Genomic DNA, 23,252 nt, shown 5'->3' with positions numbered 1-23,252 from the left:
GTCACCGTGCTGTCTAGGGTTCGATACTCGGTGGCGGTGTATAATTTTGTGAGTCGAATCATGCTCTCCCGTTACAATGATAAGGATTGACACATTTTCTTTTACCAGTCCACAATGCTAGGTATTATACTCCTTGCAGCATTTATTGTCGAGTCTGATGGTTTAGGTCCAGAATGGACCAATTAAAGTCTACTTGCAATGGAGAAAATGATCTACAAGCAGAGCTTGAAAATTCTAAAACTCGAAGAAAAACTGACAGAGCATGAGACTTACATATCGTTCCTACATAAGCTTATTCACAACAGAGTAAAGCATCTTGACAAGAATAACAGTCATAAAAACTAACGGATTCCAGTGTATTCAGTTATCAAATGTCTGGAACTACTACTCATACGGGAGAGTCCAACCACGCCGATAATAGTTCAAAAAACAAAAACAGTTCATAAGATAGACATCATGACAGGTATGCTTGTTAGTGCAGATAAGAAATGTAATGCACTTTAACAACAGCACCAACAGCGTAAAGACCGCATGGAATTTTTCAGTTCTAACATCGTTGGGAATTTTACAGACCTGTATATATATATATATATATATATATATAAATATATATATATATATATATATATATATATATATATATATATATATATATATATATACGTCTCAGAATGTGACGACTCTATTCGCTCCATCGAATCAAATTGATACAGGGAATATACATAAACGTATGGAAAGGTCTGAAAAATTCCCAACGATGTTAGAACTGTCAAATTTGCGATGCAAATTTTTGGTCGCTCCCTCGCTCCAATGGCAACACCGCCTGCACTAAGTCCAGCGCCCTAGACCACTCGGCCAGCTAGGCTATAAAAATATAGCTTTCGCTGGCCGGGTCATTCCTATATTTTTATAGCCTAGCTGGCCCAGTGGTCTAGGGCGCTGGACTTAGTGCAGGCGGTGTTACCATAGATGTCACAACGGTACGAGTTCGAGTCCCGCGGAGGGAGCGACCAAACATTTGCACCGCAAATTTGACAATTTTAACATCGTTGGGAATTTTTCAGACCTTTATATATAATCAATCGTCTAAATAATAGTCAACAATCACTCTTACGGGGTGATGGATCGTTAAAAACGAAGCGAAACATAACAATAAATAAAATAAACGTCTAAATATGTTTAACATCACCAGAAGATGGTAAAATTTAAATTGAATATTTCGGATAACAGATATCCTTCCTCAGCATAAAACTCATAAAACTATATGAGCATAAAACTCACAAAACTTAACGAGCATAAAACTCACGAAGTTCATGATCAAAACAGATTCAGAAGCTGAATAGCGTGCGCTGTGGGTGATTGTACCTTTATCAAAGGCTCACATAAGCAACTGATGAGGAGCCTGAATGAAAATAACAAAGAGGGTCTTTTTATCAAAGTTACAATTAACTGTGGAAGACAATTAAAAAAAAATAAAAAGTTCAAATATAGTAGTACGGCGTATTGATGTATAGCAAGTAGTGCTGTACCAGCCTTAGATCCAAGACCTAAAAATGAATTATTTTATCTCATTAATTCCATCTGGAGAAGTTGTTTGCAATTTCTTCATCCAAAAGCTTTCCCGAGATACTCTTTTACATTTTGACCAGTTTTTATTATGTTCTATGATCGTCACAACAATGTTGTGGAGATCCTCCTGGGTGTGTCCGGCAGATCTAAGATGGCGACTCAGAGGGAGGTCTGGTTTGCATTTGTAGTCACTGCGATGACCATTCATACGCCTGTTGAAAGATTGTTCTGTTTCGCCAACGTACTGCATACCACATCGGCACTGGAGAAGGTATATGGTATTTTCGGTTTTGCAAGTTACGTCGCAAAAAATGGCAAATTCCTTTCCAGTGCAGTAGCTTTTAAAAGTTTTGGTGTGCAGCATCTGGGTACAGGTCTTACATCTCTTATCTCCACATGGTCGACACTGGCCCGTTGTATTTTGTTTAGACTGAGATGAAATCTCTGCCCTTACTAGGGCATCTCTTAGGCTCCTCGGTCTACGGAATGCCAGGACGGGGGCCCCCGGAAAGAGCTTGGAGAGCTTGGGATGTTTTTGAATGTCTTTCCAATTTGAATGCAGTAACTGCGAGAGTTTCCCAAAGGCTGGATGGTACGTAAGTACAAAAGGGACCCTTTTGTTCTTTTTCTTAGGTTTGTACTCGAGGAGATCTTTACGGCTGATTTTGTTAGCATGTTCAAATCCCCGATCTATATGTTGATTTATAGCCACGCGATAACAAATGACCACGGAGTTCATCTAGACGTTTGTTGGTGGTATCGTCAGAAGAACAAATACGCCGAATTCGAAGTGCCTGACTGTATGGGATGCTTTTAGTGCAATGTTTTGGATGACAACTATTGGTAGATAAGTATTGGTGACTATCAGTTGGTTTGCTGTGAAGATCCATGGACATTTCTCCGTCTTTTACAAACGTAGTAGTATCCAAAAATGTGATTTTAGTGTCAGAAATTTCATGGGTGAATTTGATTGATGGATAAACATTATTGGCATGTGTGATAAAATTTTGTTTCGACTCAGTCCATTTCATGTCAACATCATCGATGAATCGAAACCAAGAGAGGGGTTTCGGTAAAGATGTTGAGATTATTTGATTTTCTTATTTACCCATGAAGATGTTAGCATACGAAGGAGCCATTTTCGTTCCCATAGCTGTACCATTGATTTGAAGGTAGTGTTCGTCGTTGAAAGTGAAGTTGTTACACTTCAAAACTAAAGTGAGTAAATTAACTAGGCAGTCGGTAGGGGGGGGGTCCAAAATATCTCGTGATTCCCAAGCTTCTCTGCAGGCTTCTATACCGTCATCGTGTGGGATATTAGTATACAGTGAAGTGACATCAAGGGAGACCAGAAGTGTTTCGGGAGGTAAAGGATTCATTGATTCCATTTTCCTCAGATAGTCCGTGGTGTCTTTTAAATATGACGGGAGCTTTTGAACAAGGGGTCGGAGATGGTAATCCACAAATTCAGAAATTTTTTCGGTTGGGTGACTATTAGCAGAAACTATGGGTCGACCAGGGATATCTTTTTTGTGAATTTTAGGTAGAAGGTAAAAGCGTCCGGGTCTTGGATCCTCTGGTTTTAAGTATTCGAACTGTTCTTCTGTAATGCTGCCGTCCTTGAACATTTTGTTCAGTTCTGAAGTAATTTTTTCACTGAAAGATTTAGTAGGGTCACTGGATAGCTTTTTATAAAATCTTTCATCAGAAAGTTGACGCGTAGCTTCTGAGATGTAGTTATTTTTATCCATAACTACTATGGCGCTGCCTTTGTCTGCTGGTTTTATAACTATATCGTCACGGTTTTTCAACGACTGTTAAATCAAATTCACCCATGAGATTTCTGACACTAAAATCACATTTTTGGATACTACTACGTTTGTAAAAGACGGAGAAATGTCCATGGATCTTCACAGCAAACCAACTGATAGTCACCAATACTTATCTACCAATAGTTGTCATCCAAAACATTGTACTAAAAGCATCCCATACAGTCAGGCACTTCGAATTCGGCGTATTTGTTCTTCTGACGATACCACCAACAAACGTCTAGATGAACTCCGTGGTCATTTGTTATCGCGTGGCTATAAATCAACATATAGATCGGGGATTTGAACATGCTAACAAAATCAGCCGTAAAGATCTCCTCGAGTACAAACCTAAGAAAAAGAACAAAAGGGTCCCTTTTGTACTTACGTACCATCCAGCCTTTGGGAAACTCTCGCAGTTACTGCATTCAAATTGGAAAGACATTCAAAAACATCCCAAGCTCTCCAAGCTCTTTCCGGGGGCCCCCGTCCTGGCATTCCGTAGACCGAGGAGCCTAAGAGATGCCCTAGTAAGGGCAGAGATTTCATCTCAGTCTAAACAAAATACAACGGGCCAGTGTCGACCATGTGGAGATAAGAGATGTAAGACCTGTACCCAGATGCTGCACACCAAAACTTTTAAAAGCTACTGCACTGGAAAGGAATTTGCCATTTTTTGCGACGTAACTTGCAAAACCGAAAATACCATATACCTTCTCCAGTGCCGATGTGGTATGCAGTACGTTGGCGAAACAGAACAACCTTTCAACAGGCGTATGAATGGTCATCGCAGTGACTACAAATGCAAACCAGACCTCCCTCTGAGTCGCCATCTTAGATCTGCCGGACACACCCAGGAGGATCTCCACAACATTGTTGTGACGATCATAGAACATAATAAAAACTGGTCAAAGTGTAAAAGAGTATCTCGGGAAAGCTTTTGGATGAAGAAATTGCAAACAACTTCTCCAGATGGAATTAACGAGAAAAAATAATTCATTTTTAGGTCTTGGATCTAAGGCTGGTACAGCACTACTTGCTATACATCAATACGCCGTACTACTATATTTGAATTTTTATTTTTTTTAATTGTCTTCCACAGTTAATTGTAACTTTGATAAAAAGACCCTCTTTGTTATTTTCATTCAGGCTCCTCATCAGTTGCTTATGTGAGCCTTTGATAAAGGTACAATCACCCACAGCGCACGCTATTCAGCTTCTGAATCTGTTTTGATCTTGAACTTTGTGAGTTTTATGCTCGTTAAGTTTTGTGAGTTTTATGCTGAGGAAGGATATCTGTTATCCGAAATATTCAATTTAAAGTTTACCATCTTCTGGTGATGTTAAACGTTTATATATATATATTTGTGTTGCATCGTCATGACTCGACGGTCCGATACCCATTAAGTCTGCTGGTTGGCAGATTCCTTTAGACTTATATATATATATATACATAAAGGTCTGAAAAATTCCCAACGATGTTAGAACTGAAAAATGCAAATTTTTGGTCGTTCCCTCCCCGGGACTCGAACTCGTACCGATGTGACATCTTTGGCAACACCGCCTGCACAAAGTCCAGCGCCCTAGACCACTCGGCCAGCTAGGCTATATAAAAATGTAGCTTTCGCTGGCCGGGTCATTCCTCCTCGTAGGATTAATCTAGGGCTGTAACTTAGTACACGATGTACGGTAGTACGGGACAGTTCATTTAGATGTTATTATGTAGGATAGAGGATCAAATTAATGATGCATGTCACAACAAATCAATATTATACAAACATCTCAGAATGTGACGACTCTATTCACTACACTGCTCTATCGGATCAAATTGATACAGGGAAGATATGTAAACGTACAGAAAGGTCTGAAAAATTTCCAACAATGGTAGAACTGACAAATTTGCGATACAAATTTTTGGTCGTTCCCACTCGAACTCGTACCTTCCATGCTAAACTCTAGAATATGTATAGAAATAGAAATATGTATAGAAATGAAATTTCTTTGACAATATTGTAATAATCAATCGGGTTTTATTAAAGCACCTATGGGTACCAATGATAATCATACTGGAAATGACTTCTTTCTTATTTGTCAACATCTGAGAAAACCTCTGGTTCGCATCATACGCTTATTTTCAGTTCAGTAAAAACGAAAGTGGGTATAACGAATTTTCTGGTGCTTTCATGGATCCCGTAAGTGGTCTTTTTGTGTTTTCATGTTCCTTACGGATGAGGGGTCCTGGAGCATATGCTTCTTATGACATCGTACAGAATGCTGACATTCAGGGAAGCTTCTGCATTGATGCTGAATTAACGGATGAATATAGATAAACTTAGACCACTATCGTTATTAATCTAACGCAAGTGATGTTTCTCTCTCTCTCTCTCTCTCTCTCTCTCTCTCTTTTTTTACTTTAAATATTTCTAAAATTTGATAAAGATGTCATATATCCGTTAACTTCATACACTAAAAAAACTATTACTGAAGCAGGGAAATGCTTCCTGTAAGTTTAAACATGATATCAGTCTCAAATGTTTAATTGATTAGCTGTCTGTGAATCCAAGTATGTACAGAGGCTTTACATCAAGGACACGTAGTCGCATGAAGCACTGAAAAGGCAGGACACATTTTCCAAAAATATGACCAAGCGCAAACATTACACAATGTTTGGTCCATATTTTCAGCAATCTTTATTGGTATGACTGATGCTGGAAGTATAGGAACTGCTTCCATTTTCAATTAACTTGAAAATTGAAAATTGTTAAATTTTAGGAGAAACTGTTAAAGCACTTGGGCTTACATATCAGTCCCTGTTTTCTCATCAAAAAGAAAAGGGTTAGGGTTAGGGTTAGTACTTTTTAGATACGAAACGCTGCTTTCATCAACGAAAACTAGGGTATTCATTTTCAGATGCATATCATATTCATTGCAATATTTGTAAGATTTTTCAAGTTATTAGATAATAAATAGGGCTTTTTTTACAATTGAAAGGAAAGAATAATTAATTAGCAGAGCTAATATGGAGAAACTTGATGGGGGGGATCGACCAGGGGGAGGGTTTATAGATCGTTTTTCTTTCAAGCTTCTTATCCCCGAGATGAAGTACTGTGACTGAAATGCCACTCATCCTTTCATATGAGAGGTATTTTTGTAGTTAAATATTTGACGGTATTGCAAAAAGTATGATTTTAAAAAAAGAATAGAAGAAAAGCTCCGAAACGAATAAAAACAAGAACAGAACACATCACAGGATGCCATTCAGATATAGAGTACTTAAGAAAATTGGGCCGTAGAATATTTTTGTTGTGACAGCTAAAAGAAAAATAACAACAAATTAATTCTAAATGATTAACGAATACTTTGCATATAAATGAAATGAAGGGAAACTACGGTTAAAGTTATCCTTAAAACTTTTCAACGACTGAAAAACACCGTCAAAAACGGGAACAAAAGTAAACATATACCCGTATTTAAAACGTATGTATATATAAGCTAAGTCTTAGTAATGTTTTGTTTTGTAGTACTTGGTCTTTTTACAAGCAGTGATAGTTTAAAAGCTAGAAATGTGAATGCTTTCTTTGTCGGCATGTCCGGAAATGATCAAAACCCAATTTTTTTCGATATATTTATATCCGATATCGTAAAGACGAACAAAAAAAATGGACATAACAATTAACCAGGAATTTACAGGACTCTGGCAAATGGTCTGAGTAACAATCCGGGCATATTCTTAATATGATAATTAATTGGAAAGAGTGAATTACCAAAATATTATCACGAGTGCCGAAGAACGCCTAGATTTAACGAGTGAGCAGAACTTGTTCCGCGCACGTGTTATATCTTTAAGCGTTATTGACACCAGTGGTCATATTTTGTTATTTACGATAAGCAATTGATTATCCTATTTATTACATAGATTTTCTTCATATTTTATCGATATTTTCAACATGAATTTCGAATTCTTTGATTGGCGTATTGATACCAAAGTTGTGATGTTTTGGCGGGAGAAAATCCTAGAGTGAATTGCCAGAGCTATTTCATCGTATGAATTATCGAAATTTATTACACTGGAAACATTCGATAAAACACTGCTATCTATATAATAAGAATTTGTAATCGTCAAGAATTCTGACGTTCATCCGAGTTAATTCGTTGATGCTGAAGATTCCAATGAATCTAAATTTGTTTTATTAGGAGAAGCATAAATGCTTTCCCAGTGCTATACAGCTTTTGTGCGGACAAGAATTTCGTACACTTTCTATCAGGATGTTTACAGTGATTAAAAATGGCAGATCATCTTTTTCTGGATTGTAAATACAATAATACCGAGACACATTTTGATTAAGTGGGGTTTTTTTGTCGTGTTGCAGCTTATTGCTTTTTGGAAATACTTTTCAAAATTAGCATTTGAACGAACGCATAAAGAACAAACTGGAACAATAATAAGCACATATCACAAAATGATACCGTGCCCACTCATGTGTTTACAATATTCACTAGAACCTCCATTAAGTCTTGTCTTAAAATCATATGACGTGTTTTTTTTATAATATGGCTATAACCCCCAAGGTTCTTCTGAGTAAAATTGAGTCTAAATTCACTTACATAACATAGCAAGAGCAGACTGCATGGCATGGCACTACATGATTAAATTTCCAGAATGTTTTACGAGTAGAAAATACTTAATTATCCTTACTCAATAGCTTAAGTCAAAGGCGAGTTCAATATTACGTTTTTGAATCATCGAGTGTATACATTTAGTTTTTGGATTTAGATCTTCTTATGTATTTGATTCTCATGCTGCTGATGAGCAGTCACTCTTTTAAACGTGTGTACAGCATAAAAAAAATTTCAACATTAGCATATGGGTATTTTTGTATTCCTTTAAAGAACAGGTGCAAAATATGACATTATGTCTATGTTACAATAATAGAAATTAAAAAATTATTCGGATCGAAAATCCACATAGAAAAAGCTCAATGCCATTATCTGATAACAATTGAGCAGGAGTAGCAGAAATAAAGTGAAATTTCCTACCTTCTGTTTGAACAAATGACAGGGCTTGAATCACGCGAATAAAAATCTGAAAGTAGTTCAATTAAAGAATCAAAATAGCAAATCTTATTGGCATTACAAGATATTTCCCTGAAAGTTCATTCAGATCAAGAAGTTCAAACAAATAGGTGTAATTATTACTCGTTTCTGCTTTTAAAAATTTAGCCTTGATAACTTTACAGACTCAAATCTTCTTAGTACAAACAATTAATAAGAATTTACGATACTGATAGTCACTATCTAAACCACAGAAAATATTTATCAAACCTTTCTTCCTCTTCATTTTACAAATAAAGAACAGATTTATATAGTATATCTCACAAGCTCCAAGGATAAACCTAAAACATCCTGCCACTATTTCGATTCGAAATATATCTACTGTCCTCCCTTCACCCAAAATACTTATGATATGGAAAAACTTTAAAGTTATCCATTAATATACCAATAAGAACTCTCTAAAAAGTGATACAATAAAGCTGGATCTTTTTAGAATGATATACTTGCTTGTTATTCATACAAACTAGTCGAAAAGTAGCTGTAAAAAGATATGTCTTAACTAACTAAATTCTAAATTTAAACCAAAGTTAATGAAAACAATTGTCAAAAACCAATAGTCGGGTTATACATTGCTAACTTAGTATTGCTAATTAATCGTTATTATGTATTAAAGGCCAATATTTCATTGCGAAAAATCACTTTATTAATGCTGCAAATGAGACATTCGATATTCAACAAAAACGTTAAACGTTAAGCAATATTAACAAATACTAGTAAAAAAAAAGTGGTTCAACGTATGTAGGGATTATTGCCATTGACTTAAGAAGTCAATGTATCATTGAGACATTGAAGAACAGAAATACTTCCTATTCCAGTTAGCGAAATGTCTAGAATATCAAATTAACATAAAATACAAATAATATATCTGAACATAGATACTGTAGATAATTATAAAAATTGCAAGTATTATCAGTGGTATATGGAAAAAATTCTGAAGGAAACCGGGTACAACAAATAGATCGTCTATGACAGGTAGGTTTTCATATCTCCCTGTAAAAAAGAAACTGTTTTGAAAGTAAATGAGTATTTTCAATGTGTTCATATTCATGTATAGGTTCTTTACTTTTGGGGAAGTCTGATAAATAAAAACGATCACATAACGATTTTTTGAATATACTAGTGTATGCTATTGATTTTTAGCAAAAATGACAAAGAATTCACTAAAAAGCTCAAAACTGTTACTTTTTTCTGTTTCAACATCCTAGTATATAGCGATACTTTCAATTTAAAAAGTTTTTTTGAAATAGAGAATATATATTGGGATATATTGTGAAATCAGATACTAGTATTTTATATTACACTACATGTATATATAATCTTGAAGTCAATGAACGAACAAGGTCTTAAGTTGTAATCCATAAAACAAAGTTACATTATATCGTCAAGGTTCAATTCATCTTTCATTACGAAACGAAACAATTATTACAACTGAAATTACTTAATCTAAATTTTTTTATGCTAAAATAAACTACAATGGAGGAAAGCAAACTTTGAAAAACTGTTCATTCGATATCCATGTCGTCATTGCGAATATTTAACTTTTACTTGTATTCTATTTATATCTTTGGTAAAAGTGTCACTACTATCAACACAATTTATATAAGCAGCAAAAAGTCCAGGAAAAAACTTAAGGCCATAGTTATTTTTTTTAATGATGTATCCTTGCACAACTCACAATGTAATAATAAATCGTTTCTATAGCACCTGTTGGTACCAATGATAATCATACTGGAAATGCCTTCTTTGCCCACCTGTCAACAGTTGAAAAAAAAACAGCTGCTCTGCCTCGTACGATTATTTTCAATTCTGTGAAAACATATGAAGGAAGTGGATATAACGAATTTTCTGGTACTCATACGGCTCACGTCATGATTAGATTATTGAATACATTTAAGTTTAAAAGGTCAGTTGAGAATAGTGATGTTCCACCCATTGCCTGATTCTTACACAGAATGGTACTTAAGCATTTGTCTAGCGATGTCAAGGTCCCAGTAGTTTCACTTTTGGTCCAAGCGATCGCAGAAATATGGAGTTTGAATGTTTAAATCATTGTGTTAATTCAATTAGAAGTATTTGATGGTGATACCTGTGTTTATTCATAAGATTCAACATTTGTCAAGGGATTGCTTAGCAGTAAATAGTGATATATTCGATTTTATTTGAAAAAAAAATGAGTTGAAGCGAGGCACCCCCAAATCTGAGATCACAATTTCGTGGTAATATACTAGTGAGGCTGCACAATTGATAGTGGGAGCAAGCCCCTATGGGTAGATCATGTTTAAAATTTGAGAGATATTACCTTCGAAAAAAGGCTGTTTGCCTCGATGAAAAACTCCCATTTGTCCAAAAGGTAGCTCAAAAATACTCCCAAATAAGTATTTCCCAATCGGTAGTCAAAGTATAGGATATGTTTTTTTTTCTGCTCAAAATTACAATGATTAAATGTTTATGACTTGTCTTTTTCGTGATATCCCCTGTGAAATTAATCATTTTAATTACAAATTTTAGGTTTTGTACTGTTATTCAAAATTTCCCAATAAAAAAGAAGGCCAACAGTATCACTTTTCTCAAAGATAACCTTGAATTCACATACTGTTGAATTTTAATATAAAAACATATGCCACCGAACTTGATTTCGAGATAATTGTATCTTAATATAGGCATTTTCTTTGGATTATGTAGGGAATTTTCATTATGTCGCAAACTGTTAACAAACTGGTATTCATTGTACATTTATATAAGTTCATAAAAAAAATTATACAAAGAACACTGACTGACATTCTTTCATATTTTAAAAAGAAAGCTGGAGATCACAAAACTATTTTTTCTTGTTATATTTAAAAAGCTAAAATTTCGTTTACACATTCTTAAAGAACATTTTCGTAATTATCCCCCTTTTAAAGATTTTCCCGTCAATTATCTACCATTGGAAGACTTAACAATTATTGTTTTTAATTTTACCATACAAATTTCTATGTTATTTTTTTTAAATTAACTTAATTAAAAATAAATTATGTTTACATCATTTCAAACACTTTTCTATAATTGAAAATATAAACGTTAGTATTTTGCAAGATAACAGAAAAGAATGTTTCTTGTAATATGTATGATCTACCTTATTAAAAGCAAGTCTGCTCCTACATGTTGTGTTTTCTATATCCTATTATTGACGGGCGCGAAAAAAATTCAATCAACAATTCTACAACCAGAGGTCGCGCCGGGTTCCTGCTTGTTTTAAAGGTCATAAGCAGGGCGAAAAGGTGCTTAATTTTACGTGTACTCAGAGGACAGGTTTTGCATCAACAAGGATCGGACCTCGATTAACTTCTCGATGACAGCCCAGTGATAAACATGAATTTAGGAGTTTACTAGAAACACATTTCGGTTTATAACCGAAAACGTTTCAATATCTTTTAAACCATCTACAGCCAAAAAAAGTATATTTATACAATCTGAACTACTTTTATTGGACTCACCATCATGACATTACATCACCCACAACATATAGTACCATCACACTTACTTTATATTCATAACAAGTACATGGACCCAGTTGATCATCGGATTTTTTTTTTTGGGGGGGGGGTACAAATTCCGAACGAACGCATATACATGTTTTTACATGATAGGCTATTCTAACTTTAAACTTAACAGTATTTTAAATGACTATACTGTCCGATTTAGTTCTAGCCAAAAATTTTAAAGCCAGGTCGAAACTCGAAATGTTGAATAATATTGGCCTTCAATATGTAGGAGGAAGATTTCTTAATTTACAGATTTCGTTTCGTTTTTTTTTTCTATTTTTCTGTTTACTTGGCAACATTCCACTACCTTCTACAATGGTACACAAAAAAAGTCGCACAAAATATATTTTAAAATATGTTACAGTGTTTGAAATCAGCTTTATCATAAAAAAAAACATACCCCCTAGTAGGCATGGTTTTATGCACATGTCAATTGTAGCCTTGTTTTCTCATACAAGTAGTTATTTTCATTGCAATGTATAATGACCATTCATTAGTTGTATAACAAACAAATTTCGCGATGCAGATCGCACCCTGGATATCGTCACCTTTGTTCTGATAGATGTGCCCTCCCCCTTTTAAATACATGTAATAAGTAATTTCAGAAACTAAATGGTATCCTTGTTATTGAAAACAAAGCCGTTTATTTTGAAACTTTTCGATTTCATGTTTCATCAAATAATTGTTGTTTTTTTTTATTGTTTGATTATTCTTTCTTCAGCTTTTCAGACATCAATATGCAAATACAATATAAAATTATAATTTCGGTATTAAATTATATAAGATGAATGAGAAATAAAACTTTTAATCATTTACAGTTGATATTTTCCATAAAAACTCCACGTATATATGTATAAACTGAGACTTTATTTCTTGTAGCTTTTTTCCTGAGACTTTTTATCTGCGACTTTTTTCCGTGACATTTTTTCCTGTGATTTTTTTTCCTACATTCCCATCATACCCGATTCGGCCGATTCCAATTACTACCGCAAGTAGGAATTAAGATACAGTGTTTACAATCAATAAAAAGTAATCCAAAATTCATCGTGATAAAATATACATATATAACGCATAATGTGACATGACGGCTCGTCTACGTTGTAGTGAATACAAGGGAAAAAAGTCACAGGAAAAAAGTTTCTCCAATATTGTTTTAACTTCCACGGGGACTTCATATACAAATGTGCACTCCCTGGCTTTCAAAATATTAGCTCGGGTAGGCTATATCTTATTTACGTGCTAGCGTGACTGTTATATGTTAGACAAATTTATGATGTTAACTCGATGTGCTGCTTTTATGTCGGTGGACAATTCCATTTTCAAATGGGGAACTTTTGAATTTCCCGCGGAATGTCACTTTAAATTATTGAAGAGTTCCTTGTGTACAAGATGGCGTCGATAACAAAATCGAAATCCAGCCCATTAGATAAACCTTTAAGTAAAGGCAAAGCAGAGGTATTTGTGTTATAAAGGTTGTTCCAGTGGAGACGTCGTTAACTATCTTTCATAAGCAAATGTTTTTCAAGATGTTTATTTAGCACTATTAACGCAGGCTGCCTATAATGCTATATTTATTACAAATCTACCTGTCTACTGCCTACCAAATTGAAGGATGTTACAGTACATGTATAGCAGCATAGATCTGTATTTAAAGTGATTAGAAAGACATTGATATCCCACTTTATTAAACGGCTTGAAAACAAGACTTGATTTCTAACAAGATTTGTAAGGAAAAGTAATTACAGGAACTTTATAAACACTCTGCCTCTACATCCAAGGAACACTGGTGACATCGATATATAAAACTGTCAGTTTCGTATTTGCAAACTTTGTAATGTCATTTCAAACTTAAATAATGAAGTTACTCTCATAATGGAAAAAGTTATTAAAAAAGTACTGAGGAAGCTGTAGACATGACAGACAACACCATTTCTTCGACCACTTTAAGGCATTTGTGACATAGACCAGTAATTAAAGAAATTTGCAAGTATCCGAAATCTCACATCATCACATGGCGGGGAACGAGATCTTGCACTTACTTAATCGACAATGACGACTTGACTTTAAATGATCACAACTAAAAAAGTATTGCGAATATCAAATTGAAACCTATGTTTCTTATTCTATGATATCTTAGCTTAATGTTAATACCACATTTTTCTTTGTATTAAAACAAACAAAAAAGAAGTCTTGAAAATAAGTTACCTATCCCCGATGTTTACGAAAATGAAAATAATTCAAAATTTAATTCATTATAGTCATATTAACCTATCACAAATTTTTTTTTTTAAGATAATTGAATAAAATCTTCAGTTTCTTATTTTTACGTCTTCTGTATGTCTGCTACAATTAATTTCAGATCATTGCATCAAAAGGGGGACAAGAAGTTTAATGAATAAGTGGAAAGGTCAGGGAATGTCATTCTCCACGGCATGATATCTTTATTGATAAACTGGCCAATTAACAAGTATCTTATATCTTCAATTATAGGTCTCTGCTTGTGACAAGCATATGATTAAATGCGGCCTTCAAACCCTTTATTTCATGTTTTTAAGCTTGTCTGTGACATTTTGAAACATTTATATGAATGCTTCCCTGTAAGGTTTCAAAGATTTATAATAAAAAAAAGTGATATATCTACACATGACACATCTCCAGTTGCCATTACATGGAAATGAATGTTCTCCCTTTTTAAATTTTCAATAAAATGCAATAAACAAAAACATTTATTTGAATACATTATTTATCATTTTATCACATGAATTTGTTCACAATTTAAACATAAGTCAATAGTTTCACAGAATATTGTTTATTATCATACAGACGAAAAGACACATTGCAAATATCATGTGATCGCAGTAGTTAAACATTATACATCGTTGTTTTTTCAAAAAAGATGGTACACCTAGATACAAATATACAGTTCTTGGTAGAGATTCCTCATACTTTGTAAGAAATAATTCCCAATCATCTTCCAAATATACAGAGGAAGATGTTTACAAAACGCTGGAATTTTAATCGACGACATATTTGTCCAGTGTGGTGGACATGTTTTTGAACAAACGGTTGGCATTCCAATGGGAACAAATTGTGCTTCTTTACTTGCTGAACTATTCCTTCACTCTTATGAGGCTGACTTTGTAGCTGATCTGATCCGAAAGAAAGAATATCTTTTGGCTAGATGCTTCAATCTCAGTTTCTGCTATATAGATGACGTATTATCTTTAAACAATCCTAATTTCGGGGATTTGATACATGGCATCTACTCATAAGAACTTGAGATAAAGGATACTACAGACACTGTGAAGTCAGCCTCATATCTTGTCCTACACTTAGAAATCGATGGTAAAGGAAAACTATTGACCAAACTTTACGACAAACGTGATGACTTTTCATTCAGAATTGTCAACTTTCCTTTCATCTGTGGCAACATCCCTTCGGCACCTGCGTATGGAGTGTTCATATCACAACTCATACGTTATGCCAGAGCTTGTCGAAATTACGCAGACTTTTTGTATCGCGCTAGAACTCTTTACAAATAGGCTTCTGGAACAGGGTTATGTTGCTACAAGATTGAAGTCATCACTACATAAGTTTTATGGTTGTCATCATGAACTCGTGGATTGTTATGGTGTATCCATCTGCACCATGAAAACTGATTTATTCAACGGGTCATGGTTTTCCTTTCCTTGTTTGCCTTCCCCGGACTTGACTTTTTGCGGATGTTTCTAGAAAAGCAGAGGACACTTACCCTACCGGTGCACCTGGTCCATGCTCCCAGTTTTTAGTGGAGTCCGAGTTGCTCATTTGCTTTTGTTACTTTGTATATATGATTTTAGTTACTTTATGTTCTTTGTTGTGTGTGTCTGTTTTCTATGTCTGGTCTTTGTCCCTGGATTGCATTCTTTTGATTACCGCTATAACCTTGGTTCCCTTGATTACTCTTTCTCAAACTTGCAGTGAGATTTCAAAATCAATCGGTTGGGTAACGTTACAGTTGCACATCTCTTTAATTACAGGTCTGTGATAGCATCTTGTCAAATCAAGTCTTCTTAAATTCTAGCATTTTCAGAAAATATGGTAACTAACTCTGAGCTACATTGTATACTTTTCAGGTACAATATACATGTATAATTTTTGCCCACATTAGCAATAAAGTAATAATTGATTTTAGATTAGCCAGAATTAAATTTGACCAATTTTAGCAAAAGGCAGGTGGTTCAAGGTGCAGACTTCAATATTGCTGCCATATCACAATGTTTCTATTGTCATTCCAGGTGAACATTGCAACTTTTGCTTTGTTATTTTCTGAAATGGTTCAGTATTGTCAGAACAGAGTTTACAGTGTCTCTGAACTACAAACCAAGTAAGTACATGATAAAACAACAATCCAGCTCAACACTTTTTATCATTTGCATCTTCTGAAGATAGGCCTTAAGAAATTTATTTTGAAATTGGTATCTCAAAATAGATAAATTATGAGGGTAATTTTATGATAAATAAGATACAAGTAGTTATGAATTTATGACTGAAGTATTTTTATGTTCTTTTTTTTTAAGTATAGATACTCAAGAACATAAAGAGTGCTGTGCCTTTCTTTGGCTATTTATGCATTACTACATTCATCTTTTACAGATGAGTGCTGCCAGCTGGTATCATGCTGTGTATAATTGTTGTCAATAGTCAAAAACTTTTCATGTCAAAATAATAACTTGACTATAAATGTACAGGTCTTTATAAAACTCTAACACAAGATGCAATACCACATAAGGAAGGTTTAGGTTGTTTAGGAATGAGGTCCTGAAACAAGCATTTCATGAATCCAGACAATAACTTGACTATTATTGAATGGATCTCTTTGAAACTGTACCGCAAGGTGCCATTCAACAAGAAGAAGGCTGGGATTTTTTTTTTTTTTTTGGGGGGGGGGGGGGTGGTTTGGGGGGTTGTGATTTGAATTGTTTAGGGGCCAAAAACAAGTATTTTTACTATTTCCAGACAATAACTTATCTATAAGTGAATGCATCTCTTTGAAAATTTACAACAAAGTACCATACAAACAAAGGAAGGCCAGCATGAATTTTTGGGCTTGTAACTTAAACTTATTTGGTAAAGAAGGAGGCCAAAAGGGGACTTCTTTAATTCTGGTCTTATTCTGTGTCAAATATGTAATCACAATCAAACATCAGCAGTCCTTTTCACAAAAAATTGTAAGTGTAAAATTAGTATTAAGTTATGATGTCATAAAAGATCAAAGTATTGTGACATCATTAATTACCACTGATTTTACACTTATATTTTTATGTGAAAAAGAATGCAGAGCTGTATCAAGCTTGAATGGTGTGTCCATACTTGCCCCTACTGTTCATGGTTTGTCCTCTGCAGACTTTTCAAGCTACTCCCTGTGATGTATTACTTTTGCTAGTTAGGACATAGCATTTACATTTCATTACATTTCTTCTTTGCAGGTTATCAGAAATGGGCCAACACGTTGGATCACATCTGTTAGATTTACTCTTTGTCAGAGAACAAGGATACAAAAGAGAAACAAAGCTGTTGAAAATGTTACTGTTTATCAAAACTAACTTTTGGAAGGTACTATTTTAGTAAATAGGAGAAATATACAAAAAACTGAATTTTTTGGAATTTTCATAAATCCTATTGTAGTGGCTGATGGCAAGTCCTGATAACAGGGATGATTTTTTTCATTTTTTTTAGTGGATTTCTGCTATTTCATATTCAAGTTTTACCCTTAGGATTCTGTTTTTATTGTATATTTACTTCCAATATTGCCAATTTCCGCTTTGTTTGTTGACCTCGTAAAATCGTCTCTGCGATAGCCAGACTGGTTCAAGTTTTTTGTGCTGCTGTTATATCTATTCAAATTTTTTTTGTGAATAAGAATGTGAATAAGCAGCTGTGGGAACCAGGATACATTTATATCATTCAATGATACATGTACCACACTCCATGTTTTAAACCTCGTGAAAGTTAAGACCTAGTGCCTAGTAGAAATATTTTCATTTGATGAAAGTTCTTTTAAAAAAGAAACAAGTTTTGAGGTCTAGATCTATAGCTGCAAAATCCCATACTGTTTAAACTTTGTATGTGACTGTTTTAAAGAGTAATCAAGGGAGTCAAGATTCTAGCAGAAATCAAAGAATGTAATCCAGGGATAAAGTCTCAACATGGAAAACAGAAACACGCAAGAAAGAACATAAAATAACCAAAAAAAATACATACAAAGCAAAAATAGATACATACTAAGCAACAAAAGTAAATGACTCCACTAAAAACTGAGTCCATAAATAATTTTGGGGGCTGTGCTTACATGAACAATGACCTGGTTATTATGACATTGAATTTGTTGTAGACTTTATTTGGAAAAGAGGCTGATAGATTGGAACATTCAAATGATGATGAAAGAACATGTATCCTTTAAAGGTCCAAGTAAATATTTTACATAAGCATGTATCTAGGTCAAGGTATGGAAATTTTGACATATCATGTTGGTCATTTCATCAAACTTCAACTGATGTTTTTGTTGGTCTTTTACATGCTCAGATAGAGAATAAACTTTTAAAAAAACAAAAAATCTTTTTTTTGTGTAGTTATTTAAAGATAATTATTGGAATTTGTGTTATTTCATCACATACTCATATATTAAATTCCATGTCTTTTACAAAATATATGAATGAGTGAACGAGTTCAGTTTCAACCACACATGAATGTTTTAACATGTAAACAAAACATTACATCTCTTCGACTTTTTCATCACATCAACAAAGAGCAGAAAACTTCTGAGTGATAAAAAAAAATGTTGATTATATATAACAGAAAATTGCAAATACATTTTGTATATTTATTTAAATGTTTTTTTTTTTACTTCTGTGTTAAAAAGAGATTCAATTGATAAATTAATAATTACAAACTACGACTGATTTGTAGTTCGTTACCACTGAAAGATCAGTGGGAAAATGATGGATTTGTCAATTTTTTCTAATTAACTATTAACTAAATAAAGTAACAAATGTATGAAAATTCTCTGAGTTACTTCAATTGTGCAATGGTGCTGCACATGTACCGATAATTTATATATGCAATCAACTAATCAGTTACAAGTAAATCACAGTCAAAGGTGACTGCACATTGGCTAATATTGACGTTCACCTGTCAGTTAATTTCCAACAAGCAATTAGGAGACAGGTAGAAAGGATGTTTATACACCTATAAAATCATGCAGACTGTAATTTATAAGGGTTGACAATTTTTTATGGCTGATATTGAAAAATGGTCGCTGGTCATTTGCAAATTTTGTCGGCCAATGACTGCCATTTTTCCTGTTTCCGGACCGTTGATCTAGGTATATATTTGCATAAGAGAAAAAGAAGGAAGAGAATATTTTGCCTAAATTTAAAACAAGAAAAATCAAAGCTCTGATAACATGCACTTGTTCAATTCATCTACAAACATCTAGAAAAGTGAATACCAATTGTCATTACCCTTGCAGGAGGTAAAGTAAAAAAAATGATGAAGTTCAACTTTCCCTCCCAGTTCTGTTGGAGGATTTACCCTGGGGGGGAGTACCCTTTATGGGATAAACAATTGCTGACAACTTATCAATTGGATACTGTAAGCCTATTAATTTTGTGGTTGCTAATTTTTGCGAATTCTGTCCAGTTAACATATTCGCAGGTACCAATTTTTGCGGTTTCATAAAATGATAAACGTTCAATAGTGTTAAAACTCAATTTGTGGGTACCACTTTTGTGCGTTTTTTACCACCACGAAATTAGCGAAAATTAATATTTCTATAGTAGTTTTAAATTAATTGTGAGGTTAAGTTCAAGGACAAACATCAACTATTTATAGAAATTGCTTTGAAATTTCTTAACTTTCATGTAGATTATATAATTGAAGCTGAACATTTAGTCAACAAATTTATATCAGTACCCAAAGATAAAGGTAAGGTATATTGTTTTATGGATTGATGATATATTCCAGTAAATGATAAGGAAATTCAACTAGGAATTCAGTTCATATTTGTTGCTTGTTATAATGAATATCTTTTTCAATGAAATCAATTTCTTTATCATTTGGAAACTATTCATGTTTTAGTGACATGTTAATTTTCACGGAGCTTTTTGCATTCCAGTATAAAATACATGTTAGTATTTAATGACATGCATATTTTATTAGAATACTATATATTAGAAAATATCTTGGGTTCAACAGTTGTATATATCTTTTTAAGTCGCTAATATTGTTAGCGACTTATTGCACTCGTAATTTCAGTACTTTATATTTGCATATAATTTGCATAATTATATATTACTACTCCACATTAAGCTGCAGATCAGTACTGTGTTTACTGTCATAGCTTGGTAGTTCTAGCTTCACATGAGATCAAAATGTACCTCTTAAATATACACATGTGTTCTACGTGAGTTTTTTGTTTGTATGAGAACAGGAAGTTTACATTAGAACATGAAATGATCAGTTAGTATTGAATATTACCCAGTTTCAGATTCAGACTCAGGGGCTCGTTACAATTGACTATACAGTTTATATACATTATTAGGGCGCCAATGTCTATATATAGCCATTGCCAGTTGTTTAATCTGGTTCCTGGTAACCAGTTGTTTTGATTGAAATTATTTGGAAAGAGTAATCATATCAAGGGAACCAAGATTCTAGCGGAAGTTACTCGATTTTAGAGCATATAGCATTCCTGCCATTTTGGATATTGAAAGTTAGCCAAAATCAGTGGCATGATGGAATATTTGTTGATCCAGTCTTTGATTTTTTTTTCTTATTTCAGCAAAGTTGAATTGTGCTGCTTTCACAGGTGGTATTATTGAGGCTGTACTAAATGGTGCTAATTTCGTAAGTTCATTTTCAGATATAAATGTTAATGAAGGGTAGAAATATTATTTAGAACATACCAGTAAACTTTAGTACAAACACATTTGTAGTAATGTACAAGGAATTTTTTTTTTTCAAATGTGCTAAACAGATATTTGTTATTTATGACTATTGTTAAAGTCTAGATTTTAAATTCGAGTCTGTAACAAATATATTAAAAGCGGACTGAAATTTGACACAAACATTTCAGAAAGTTCTTGCAAAAATTTTGTATTTTTTCTAGCCTTGTAAAGTTACAGCACATTGGCACAAAGGAACAACATTTATGATAGAGTTTGATGAATCAGTTATAGCCAGGGATAAAATGGTGGAAGGAAGGTAGCAGTAAAGAAAAAAACTAGCTAATTTTTAAATTTTCTTCTCAGAACTTATTTTATATGTATGTATTGCAGATACATTTAAATGTCATGTAAAATATTTAACATTTCTGATGAGTGCAATAAAACTTTGTTTAACGTTTGCTATTTATATTCTATTCTCAGTGTTTATATTGAAAAAGGGTCGATCAATGTGTTTAGTAGTTATGCCTTTCATTATAAGATTTTAAAATCTTTTGGAAAGACTGGTTTCAGTGGGAGATGATAGGATGCAGATTAGTGCACCTAAATGGATCTTATACTACACATGACCTTATCTTCCAGTGGTATTTCAAAGAAATCATAGATCATGGGCAACTCTAAAAATAGGATGTCATGGGCATTGGTTACAAATACATAGACATTGCCACAGGTATGGTTCATACCATCATGACATCATGCGTTTTACATAAATATTGACTATGTAGCAAATGTATACTTGACAAAGACAGGAGGAAATATTTGGAAAAATTGCCTGCTACTTGCAGTGTCCAAGAAATAACTACACTGGTCTCTTTTAAATCACTTGGATTTTGTTAAAAGGTTTGAGAGGGAAAATTTCTTGCTTTTTCACATGTTTAGTTGCAACCACTCATGAAGAATGTGATGTGTTACCATACACAAATTCCTGATGGTATGCACATCTCCATGTGGTTATATTACATCCCACAAAGTTTCATATCAATGCTGCAAGCTGCTAATACAGTTCGGGAAGATGGATAGACAAGGTGAAACCTATACACCCCTAATAATTAGGTGACAAATTGAGGGGAGGGCTAGGAAAACATTTATTTGCAACATGTTAACAGTTGAAATATTTCTTTTTCACACATAAAATCAAATAATTTATTGTCATACATGTATACACATGTAAAAAGCATATTGTTGCAATCAGAGTGATTTGAAAGGATCAATTTAGTTTTTTCTCCCATTTTCAAAATCAAAACAAGATCTGTGTAATATTTATTCTATCTAGCCCTACCTTCAACATCGGTTATCCCCTTATCAGTGGTGATTCAAATACAGTAACTTCACTTTGAAATATTAAAATGTGGGTGAAGACAATGATATATTGAAAGTACATGTAATGTGATTTGAATGAAATTTTGAGAAAAAAAAATTACTGTAAAGGCTCCTAGTGCACCAACACATGGTTGCAATGTAATGTTTTTTAACTGGTACAAAATATAACAGGCAAATTTCTTTTCTTTAAATTTTAACAGTTCTGTATAAGCAAAACAAATTTCTCTTCTTTGATGATGCACTCATTAAAACTTAAAATTAAGTTTTTTCTAGTATCAAAAAACAATATTCTCTGATAACTTTTTGCTGTCCCAATTCAAGGCATTTTCCCTAAATGTCTCTTTTACGTTATCAAATGAAAAGGATTTTTTTTATGTAAAAACCAAGAAGGTTTTAACCTACATATATTCAAAGATTGATACATGAAGGTTTTCACATGAGCCCTCATTCAAGATGTTTGTATATGTATTCCAGAAGTGTGAAAAATTCCATCTTCAAGAGTAAACATACATTTTGTATTCACAAGTAAATCTTTTATAGAAGATTTCTGTCTTAATTTTTTTTTTGACAGTTGGGTTTTCTAGTTTTTTTAATGTACAATTTAATTTCAGAAATCATTGTGCTTGTCATTTAATCATTTTAGTCACATATGCCATTTAAAGTTTGCGATTTTGAGATCAATGTCTTGAGTTGTGTTTAAATTTCCATAATGCAAGTTTTAATCATTGTAATTTTCATCTGTCACATTTTTCGTAGAAAATAAAACATTCCAATAATCTACACTATTGTTTCAAGAGTACTGTAATATAACGAGAATGGATATGGTGAATATGTCAATGAGACAACCCCACTGGGATGAAACATTAAAGACCAGTAGTATTTTTTATTAATCGCAGGTACTATTTTTTTTTGCGCTTTACTGCCCACCTCAAAAA

At 33.5% G+C, this 23,252-nt stretch overlaps 1 protein-coding gene across 2 annotated transcripts; it reads left to right on the top strand.

Moving 5' to 3' along the window:
* The first annotated feature begins 13,381 nt into the window (after positions 1–13,381).
* LOC148628561 (trafficking protein particle complex subunit 5-like) lies at positions 13,382–21,397 on the top strand. Of its 2 annotated transcripts, none has more exons than XM_088590212.1 (7): positions 13,382–13,468; positions 16,291–16,379; positions 17,482–17,608; positions 18,387–18,444; positions 19,919–19,978; positions 20,835–20,899; positions 21,162–21,397. In XM_088590212.1, exons 1-7 carry the CDS (start codon positions 13,403–13,405, stop codon positions 21,258–21,260), a joined length of 564 nt encoding a protein of 187 aa, XP_088446338.1. In that variant the 5' UTR covers positions 13,382–13,402; the 3' UTR covers positions 21,261–21,397. The 2 variants fall into 2 exon arrangements, with proteins under 2 accessions (XP_088446338.1, XP_088446346.1); XM_088590220.1 differs by having other exon boundaries at positions 13,446–13,485.
* Positions 21,398–23,252: the final 1,855 nt, after the last annotated feature.

Source organism: Perna viridis, chromosome 1, assembly GCF_037379345.1.
Source record: "Perna viridis isolate PV_CMFRI_1.1 ecotype Kerala chromosome 1, ASM3737934v1, whole genome shotgun sequence".
NCBI classification, from domain to species: domain Eukaryota; kingdom Metazoa; phylum Mollusca; class Bivalvia; order Mytilida; family Mytilidae; genus Perna; species Perna viridis.
Note: the sequence above shows the minus strand (reverse complement) of the source record. Positions and strands in the feature narration are given on the sequence as shown.

Coding starts and splice junctions, on each gene's coding strand:
- LOC148628561 (XM_088590212.1), top strand. CDS start 13,403: ATGGCGTCGATAACAAAATCGAAATCCAGCCCATTAGATAAACCTTTA. Junction 16,380..17,481: donor GTCTCTGAACTACAAACCAA/GTAAGTACATGA, acceptor TCTTCTTTGCAG/GTTATCAGAAATGGGCCAAC. Junction 20,900..21,161: donor TACTAAATGGTGCTAATTTC/GTAAGTTCATTT, acceptor TATTTTTTCTAG/CCTTGTAAAGTTACAGCACA.